At 35.3% G+C, this 10,146-nt stretch overlaps 1 protein-coding gene across 1 annotated transcript; it reads left to right on the top strand.

Annotated features, from left to right (window-relative positions):
* Window positions 1-226: 226 nt before the first annotated feature.
* Window positions 227-9,142, top strand: LOC109337952 (probable signal peptidase complex subunit 2). The gene is made up of 5 exons (XM_019575053.1): window positions 227-386; window positions 491-642; window positions 1,287-1,368; window positions 8,712-8,854; window positions 8,936-9,142. The coding sequence occupies exons 1-5, from the start codon at window positions 303-305 to the stop codon at window positions 9,030-9,032; spliced, it is 558 nt and encodes a 185-aa protein (XP_019430598.1). The 5' UTR covers window positions 227-302; the 3' UTR covers window positions 9,033-9,142.
* The last annotated feature ends 1,004 nt before the right edge of the window (window positions 9,143-10,146 follow it).

Here is a 10,146-nt window from a genome sequence, read left to right as displayed (position 1 = left end):
TAATATGCAATTCTTGTATAGTGAGATACAAATTATAAAACCATCTATCTCACTGTTAATTACCTTGTCCATTGATTTAATGAGAAAATAATGACCAAACTTATTTTATTTATCCATCAAAGGAGTCAGTCAAATTGATTCAATGAAAAAATCAAACTTAGGACCCAATTTATTTTATTCCTAAAAAAAAACCTTTCTTTAATGTAGAGGTATATAATAATCACTAAACACGTTACAGTAACCATTTGTCGTGAGAGTTTTATTTGAAAAACGCTAAGCTCAAAAGTGAAGAAATAACAAAAATGGCGTCTTCTAAAGCTCCAAAGAAAGTCAATCTTTTGGATCACAACTCAATCAAACACACCATTGACGAGTCTGTTTCTGAGGTTTGTTAAACCCTAATCCCATTTTCTTTTCAGATCTTATTCATCCTGAAAAAGTTTTAGTTTTTATGTATTTAATTGCTTAATTTTTTATATTTTCGTGACAGATAGTAAAAAGTGGTGGGTACGTTGAAGATGTAAGATTGAGCAATGTGAAGATGTTGATTGGGACAATCATCATCGTCGTTGCTCTGTTTTCTCAGTTTTATAAGAAGAAGTTTCCTGAGAACAGAGATCTTCTCATTGCCTGCATTATCTTATATCCTTTACTAAAGTTTTGGAATATTTGAATATTATTTTTTTGCAAAGTTTGGTTAATTGCTGCAGAAGAAATAATTATATTTGAAGAGGGAAACTGTAGAGATTTTTTTCTTCTTTTTCTTTGATCAAATTTATTGTTTGAATTTTTTATTTTGTTGTGCTTGGAATTAAGTTTTTGGAGTAATGTAGGATACAGCAATTTGTCAAATTTAAAGTTCCTTAGTTTCTTTGTTAGATGACTTTGCTGCTTAGTGATACATGAAATTTGATCTTACAGCAAGAGTGTTACTATATAATTTTTTTTTTAAAATAAATTAGGCAAACTTTTTCCATATATCAATGTACTGAATAGAGATATGCTGTCCCAAACCATGTTCCAAAATCTACCCCGCACTAATGAAAACATATTATGTCAATTAAAAAATATAAATGTTCATTATTTTTTCTGTTTTTGCTTTGTTATCATTGGTGCAAGACAAGATTTGAGACATGGTTTGGAATAACATATCTTTCTTTCAATTTACTTCCATGGCCGGGGGATAAAAATTTGGTCTTGGTTTTATAAAATAAAACAGAGGTTTCTGGCATGAATTGCATTTTATTGACTTTGCTTCTGTTTTGTTTGATCTTTAACTGTGTCACGTATGTTATCTTCAATGTGCTGTTGCAGCTGATCATATACACTAAGGAGAAAAATGCTATTCTGATTACTAATCCTCCCGCAGTAAGTTTTCAATGTCTTAGATAAAGTACTTGTCTTTTCCATTTATACATGGAGAACAGATGCTGTGTTTGGCTTGCATTCCCTATGACTGATCTTATTGCTGACTCATATGCTGAATTTTGATTGTTTAATTTGTAGTATTATAACATGTTGCAATGAAGTGATAGTGTTGTACAGTAAAATGAATAAACTTAATGTAACATGAAGATGAAAATAATAAATTAGGAAGAACGTTAAGTAGCTCCTATTGTAGGAAAGATGGTAGAATCAAGTCTTACATGGTTTGGATATGCTAGAGCACTATGACGTCGTTCAATCAATATACCTGACCCCACCCACTGGGATTAAAACTTTGTTGTTGTTGTAGATGTTTATTCGTCATCTTTAGATGTATATTTAAAATTTTGGGGGTGGGATAAGTAAATTCATGAAGTGATATATCCCCCTGTTTTGTACATTGATTAAATTCTTATTTCATTTGTCAAGTTTGAATTTATTTTTCCAATACATAGAAGAAACACATTAATATTTTTCATATCTGACTTTGTGTGTGCTTGAGCGAGAGAGATGCATGCTGTCATCTTATTGTATTGCTCAATACTCATCACATCAGACACAATTCCATGTAAATCACTTGTGTATTGATGGGACGCATGAACTGAGATAAATTCATGTACTTAATATCGTGTTGTTGGTAAGCCAGTAATGTTTATTCAATATAATACGTATATAATTTTTTACTGCAGTATTTGCTTGATAAGCTGAAACAAGAAAGAATGTTATAAACTATAATTGAATAATGCAGAATTTATTTAGAGTTATAGCCTTCCATGGCCGGGGGATAAAAATTTGGTCTTGGTTTTATAAAATAAAACAGAGGTTTCTGGCATGAATTGCATTTTATTGACTTTGCTTCTGTTTTGTTTGATCTTTAACTGTGTCACGTATGTTATCTTCAATGTGCTGTTGCAGCTGATCATATACACTAAGGAGAAAAATGCTATTCTGATTACTAATCCTCCCGCAGTAAGTTTTCAATGTCTTAGATAAAGTACTTGTCTTTTCCATTTATACATGGAGAACAGATGCTGTGTTTGGCTTGCATTCCCTATGACTGATCTTATTGCTGACTCATATGCTGAATTTTGATTGTTTAATTTGTAGTATTATAACATGTTGCAATGAAGTGATAGTGTTGTACAGTAAAATGAATAAACTTAATGTAACATGAAGATGAAAATAATAAATTAGGAAGAACGTTAAGTAGCTCCTATTGTAGGAAAGATGGTAGAATCAAGTCTTACATGGTTTGGATATGCTAGAGCACTATGACGTCGTTCAATCAATATACCTGACCCCACCCACTGGGATTAAAACTTTGTTGTTGTTGTAGATGTTTATTCGTCATCTTTAGATGTATATTTAAAATTTTGGGGGTGGGATAAGTAAATTCATGAAGTGATATATCCCCCTGTTTTGTACATTGATTAAATTCTTATTTCATTTGTCAAGTTTGAATTTATTTTTCCAATACATAGAAGAAACACATTAATATTTTTCATATCTGACTTTGTGTGTGCTTGAGCGAGAGAGATGCATGCTGTCATCTTATTGTATTGCTCAATACTCATCACATCAGACACAATTCCATGTAAATCACTTGTGTATTGATGGGACGCATGAACTGAGATAAATTCATGTACTTAATATCGTGTTGTTGGTAAGCCAGTAATGTTTATTCAATATAATACGTATATAATTTTTTACTGCAGTATTTGCTTGATAAGCTGAAACAAGAAAGAATGTTATAAACTATAATTGAATAATGCAGAATTTATTTAGAGTTATAGCTCATGAATCCAGTGTTCATGGCTAAGACCATTAGTAGCTAAAGAAAGAAAGTGTAGGAGAAATAAGAAATATGCAGAATAAGAGAGATTGGTGCAGAGAGAATGATAACACTCTTTTCATGCTCCACTTATTACATAATCATTCCATTTTATATTTCCCCCCTGTTACGTCTGTTGCTCTTCATCATTTCAACCCTCTCATCTTTTGCCACTTGTCCCATTGCTGTAACTAATTCTTTTCCTTGTTCCCTACTCATAACAAATTTCTTCTCTTCATTATTGCCATGTGTTACAATTCTCCCGCCATCGAAAACAACCTTGTCCTCAAGGTTGAATTGAGGATAAGATGTTTGGAATTCTGCAAAATCTTCCCTTGTTGCCTCTTTATCATCAGCAACATCCCATTGCACTAAGACCTGAGGAATTTCCCTGGAATTCTGTACCACCATTAGAGCTTTCAAAATATCAATTGGCTGCAGGATAGGACCTTCTTGGATAGTGGTTAAGGGTAATGGAAAATATGGTTGAGGTGAATCACCCCTGAATTTCTTCAAGACTGAAATGTGAAAAACAGGATGAATTTTGGCACAATCCGGCAATTGTAATTGATAAGCGACCTCCCCAATCCTTTTCAGTACTGGAAATGGGCCAAAGTATCTCAAATTGAGCTTGTGATTCTTCCTTAATGCTACTGAATGTTGTCTATATGGTTGTAGTTTAACCAAGGCTAAGTCACCCACTTCCAAACTGAAATCCCGTCTCTTTTTACCAGCTTGCAGTTTCATATAGTTCTGAGACTGCAATAAGTTGCCCTTAAGCTTTCTCAACAATTGACCCCTTTCCAGTAATGCTATCTGGACAGAGGGTGGATCTGTAGCATGGCCTTCATACTTGATTACATATGGTGGAAGTTTGACAAACACAGCTTGGAAGGGAGACATGTGAAGGTTGTGATAATAAGAACAATTATACCAATACTAAGCCCATGGAAGCATTTTTACCCAAGATTTAGGATTATCAAAAACAAAACATCGCAAATACATTTCCAACGTTTTATTCAAATTTTCAATCTGACCATCTGACTGTGGATGATAAGAGGAACTCATAGCTAATTTAGTACCTTGAGCTTTGAAGAGATGTTGCCAAAAAGAGCTTACAAACATCCTGTCTCGATCAGAAACAATGGATTTTGGGATACCATACAATTTGACAATATGAGTGATGAAAGCTTCTGCCACTGACTTGCTAGTGAAGCCAGTTTTTAAGGGAATGAAGTGACCAAACTTGGATAATCTATCAACTACAACTAATATAGTAGTTAGACCATTGAAATTGGGTAGATTTGTGATGAAATCCATGGCCAGATCTTCCCAAATATGTTGTGGAATTGGTAAATGTTGAAGTAACCCTGCAGACATAACATTGTCCACTTTAGCTTGTTGACAAATAGAACATTCTCTCACAAATTTTCTGATATCCTGCTGCATTTTTGGCTAGAAAAACTGAGAAGTTAATGCCACCACTGACTTGGTCATTCCAGCATGTCCACCCACTTTAGAATTATGAAATTCTTCCATCAACATCAATTTCAATTCTGTGTTTGAGGGAATGAAGATCTTTCCCTTGTATAACAAAATATCCTGCCACAAGGTATAGTCTTTATTGTGTTTGGAATCCCTTAAAATGACATTGCATATGTGATTGATTTCAGCATCAAGAGCTTGTAATGTTGGCAATTCCTCCAAACAAGTACTTATAGGTTGAGACCAAGATAGTGAAAAGCTTCTAGACAATGCATCAGCTGGAATATTATCCTTGCCAGGTTTATATTGAATAGTGAAGTCATAGCCTAAAAACTTGGGCAACCATTGTTGTTGTTCAGGTGTTTGCAAGGACTGTTCCAACAACTCCTTCAAACTCTTTTGATCAGTTTTTATAATTTTAATAAACTTGTGACCCAAAAGATAATGCCGAAATTTTGCTAAAGCTTCTGAGATTGCAAAGAATTCCCTAGTATAAGCAGATTGCTTTTGCATCCTGGAAGATAATTTCTTGGAAAAGAAAGCAATAGGGTGGTTATCTTGACTTAGAACTGCACCAATGCCCATTCTAGATGCATCAGTCTCAAGAATGAAAGGAGCTTGGAAATTAGGGGCAGCTAAAACAGGAGCAGTGGTCATGGCATGTTTCAATTACAGAAAGGAATCAGTAGTAGATTGAGACCATTTGAAAGCATCTTTCCTGAGTAAGTCAGATAGAGGAGCAACTATGGTGGCATAATGCCTGATAAACCTTTTGTAATAACCCGTCAGCCCAAGGAATCCTCTAAGTTGCTTCAAATTAGAAGGTTGTGGCCATTGCTGTATAGCTTCTAATTTACTAGATTCCATAGCAACCCCTGCACCAGATAACGTATGGCCTAAGTATTCAAGCTGTTGCACTCCAAATGAACACTTGGACAATTTTGCAAACAAGTTATGATGTTGCAGCATCTGTAATACAACCTCCAATTGAGATAGGTAATGTACTATACACCAAAATATCATAAAAAAAACCAAGACAAATTTCCTCAAGAATCCTTTGAAAATGTTATTCATAAGACTCTGAAATGTGGCAGGAGCGTTAGTCAAACCAAAAGGCATGACCAACCATTCATAATGTCCTTGGTGAGTCCTAAAAGCAGTATTGAATCTGTCCTCAGGGTTCAATAAAATCTGGTGGTAACCCGATCGTAAATCTAATTTAGAGAAAAAACAAGCCCCAAACAATTCATCGATTAACTCATCCACAGTAGGAATGGGGAAAGAGTCCTTGATTGTAATAACATTAAGAGCTCTATAATCAGTACACACCCTCCATGAACCATCCTTCTTTTTGATTAAAATGATGGGAGATGAAAAAGGGCTCTTGCTTAGCTGTATGATGCCTTGCTGCAACATTTCAACCACTAATTTCTCAATTTCCTCCTTCTGACTATGAGGATACCTGTAAGGCTTAACCTTAACAAGATTAGAGCCTTGCAACAAAGGAATAGAGTGATCATAGGACCTAGGTGGGGGCAGTGATGTAGGTGTGGAAAACACCTCACTATAAGAATGCAACAAAGACACCAATTCAGTTTCCATATCAAGGAGTAATTGTAGCAAAGGATCAGGCCTAGAAGTATCCTCCAACAACTGTATACTAAAAACTTCAGCAATAGAATCAATGTGCATCATTCTTCTAATGTGATGAAGCTCTGCTTGGGCAAGAACTAAATCATGAGCACCTTGAAGAGAGGTGAACTTGCCTTGCCACAGAAATTTAAGTTGTAGGGTCTCATAATCAGCTATATGAGGACCAATGGTCTTCAACCAACTAGCCCCTAAAATCAAATCTGCTCCAGAGATGGGCAATAAAAAACAGGAAGCTGAAAGGAATTGCCTTGAGCTTGGACAGTTAGTTGTTGTATTAAGCCTTCAGCAGTCATATAATTGCCATTCCCAACCATCGCTTTAAACAGTGGAACAGGTTCAACAGGCAACTTACGAAATTTTGCGACCCTTGGCTGCAGAAAATTATCAGAACTTCCTTCATCTATTAAAACAGTTACAAGAAGCTTATCAATATGAGCCAAGAACCGAATAGTGCCCACTCCCATGCCACCTTTTAAAGCATTTAGTGACAAATGATGATCAATAGCATCCATAGGGCCTTCCATTTCCACATCAGGTAGCATCTCAGATTCCTTTAATCCATCATTGTCATCCTCCAATTGCAAGAAAAACAATTGTCTATTAGGACATTTATGATTAAATGTAAACTTCTAATCACAAAAATAGCATAAACCTTTATCCCTCCTAAGTTGCATCTCTGCTGGACTGATTCGCTTAACTTATGCATTCCTCAAAGGAGGCCCCACAGGAGTAGGCAAGAGTCCAGAGGCACTAGTTCTAACATTAGATTTAGGCCCCACAACAGTATTTGTTAAGGATGGAGAAGTGTGAGTTGTGAGTGGAGAGTATTTATGAGTGTAATTAGAATTGATGGCCTTGTGTGCAGGAGCATATCTCTCCTCATACAAATGAGCTAAGGCCATTGCTCTTAACAAAGTAGGTGGTGCCATAGCCACTACATCACGCCTAATTTCCTTTTGTAAACCTCCCACAAAACAATTTAACAATGCTTCATCAGTTAAACCAAGGGATCTATTAGCCAAAGCCATAAAACGCAGATAATACTCAGAAATTGAACCTGTCTGCGTTAATTTGAATAATTCTACCATGGGACAATCATAAGGGGAAGGCCCAAACTGAGATTCCATTACACTAGTGAGATCGAACCACGTATTCACGGTAGAGATTTTATGCAACATCTGAAACCAAGGTACCACTTCTTTGTCAAAATGCATGGCAACAATGTCAACATGCGAGACATCGGGAGTATTGTGATAATCAAAAAATTTATCTGCCTTGAAAATCCATTCCAACACTGGCGTTGTACCATCAAAATGAGGAAAACCAAGAGAAATTTCTTTAACTGGTACAAGAGCATGCATATGAGGAACCGTAGGAGTACCTAAGTTCGAATTGCTTCCACCAACGGGAGAAGTATTCAACAAGATTTATTGAAGTGCTAACTAAATCTGATCCATACGGTCATTATGCTCATTGAATCTATGATCCATCATCTGAGCCAAACGATGAAGCTCATCCGAATGGTTCACAACTGTAGCTTGTAAATCCTTCAATCGTGTATTCTCCGCCATGGAAGCTCAATAAAAGCACCAATGAAACAAGACAGAGTGTTATAAACTATAATTGAATAATGCAGAATTTATTTAGAGTTATAGTTCATGAATCCAGTGTTCATGGCTAAGACCATTAGTAGCTAAAGAAAGAAAGTGTAGGAGAAATAAGAAATATGCAGAATAAGAGAGATTGGTGCAGAGAGAATGATAACACTCTTTTCATGCTCCACTCATTACATAATCATTCCATTTTATATTTTCCCCCCTATTACGTCTGTTGCTCCTCATCATTTCAACCCTCTCATTTTCTGTCACTTGTCCCATTGCTGTAACTGATTCTTTTCCTTGTTCCCTATTCATAACAAACTTCTTCTCTTCCTTATTGCCACGTGTTACATGAGCATTGAGCAATGATGCAACCTACTCGGTGCTCGGCAGATTAACTATAGGTTTTCACATTCTAAGGGTGTACAACCTTTATGTTTCTATCTTTGTGCAGGCTGGTGCATATTATACTTTATACTTAATTCATTTAGATATTTGTCAAATATATGGGGAAATAGGTCTAGAGGAATTCATGTTGCACACCAGAAAAAATTAATGAAAATGCATTCTATTTTCAGTTTGTCTTTAAATTGTGTCATGAAATGAAGTAATGGTTTTGGTATTAGCTTTCTGTGCTTTTCCAGAAGAAGCTCAAGGCTTCTCAGCTTAACTTTACTGCGTTTTACAACTTGTCTGTAATTTTATTTTTTTCTATACAGGGATCCTTCACCACTACTGGTTTAGTGGTTTCATCAAAACTGCCGAGATTTTCAGACATATATACTCTTACCATAGCAAGTGCAGATCCAAAATCTGTTTCTGCAAATGAACCTGTACATTTGACCAAAAGTGTTACTGAATGGTATATCTCTCTCTTGCTGCCAAAACCTTCACCTGTTTTTATAGGGATAAAAATGCATCAGTATTTTTGTTTGGATTGTAGGTTCACTACGGATGGAATCTTGGTCGAGGGCCACATCTGGAAAGATGTTGAGGCATTGATAAATCAATATACAAAAGAACCAAAGAAGAACAAGTGATTTTCAGACATGGACTTAGGTTTGTAGTCCACTCACTGGAGGAGAGACATGTCAGGATATGGTTTATAACTAAACATTTAGAACACAAATTTAATCCCATATTTCGCTGAGTATCACTTTCATTTAATTCCCTGAAAAAGATGCATGATTGTCTATATTTTCTTCCTTTTCCCCTTACTTTTCGTTTAATTTTAGATTAGAATTGGATTACTTGTTCCGTGATCTTGTCTGCTTTCAAGTTTCAATGCATGTTCTAGTTGAGCTGGTAGTGCTTCCAGTGGCATTGCACATTTGCATGCTGGGATAAGCAAAGATTTGTCCGTAGAGGGGGACACCGGACACTTCAACGAATGAGTCATGTCCAAAATTTCATCAAAATGAGTCGTTTCCAAACCAAATAGTGGTATCACAATAATGTTAATAAATTGTGGTTGCAGAGGTTTTTGCTGCCGTTTGCAATGCGGATTGCTGTTATTACCATGTGAATTATTTTGTAAGTAAAAAATATTTTTGATATTGATGCAGTTTCGTTGTAGTTTGATACGGTCCGATGTGGTTGCATTGTGGCCTATTGTGATCGTATCATTGTGATTCGGTGCCACATTGTGGTAAGATAATGTTAACTTTAGCCCGAGCAGACATGGAAAACTGTATCTTAATATACTATTTTAACCACATGCATAATACGGTTGTGTCAGATCAGATAATTATAGATGGTAAATTTTTATATAATAAATATTTAACGTAACTGAATTAGACACTTTGACCTAGATAACCTTTGATTAAATTTGAATATATTCTCATTAGTTGATCTACCTTAATAATGATTGATCTTATTATATTTTGCTTATATTATTTGACTCTTTAAAATAAATCGAGAAAACTATAAATTTGGTGATCCAAAGGTACATATGTTGCTAATTTTTCCTCGAAAGAATTGTCACCAAAAAGTCTCTGAAAGATATAATTGATCACCAGGTTGATTCTTTTGTTAAGAAGCTTTTGTCTAGCCGAAGCCCAACAGGTTCGCTTAAGAAGCTTTTGAATAAGATTCTAATTAGACATATTTTCAATAAGTCTCCCTATGAGATTTATAAAGAGAGAAGCATAATAT

Source organism: Lupinus angustifolius, unplaced genomic scaffold (assembly GCF_001865875.1).
Source record: "Lupinus angustifolius cultivar Tanjil unplaced genomic scaffold, LupAngTanjil_v1.0 Scaffold_16_7, whole genome shotgun sequence".
NCBI lineage: Eukaryota > Viridiplantae > Streptophyta > Magnoliopsida > Fabales > Fabaceae > Lupinus > Lupinus angustifolius.
The sequence above is the reverse complement of the archived record's forward strand: the minus strand, read 5'-3'. Positions and strand labels throughout refer to the sequence as shown.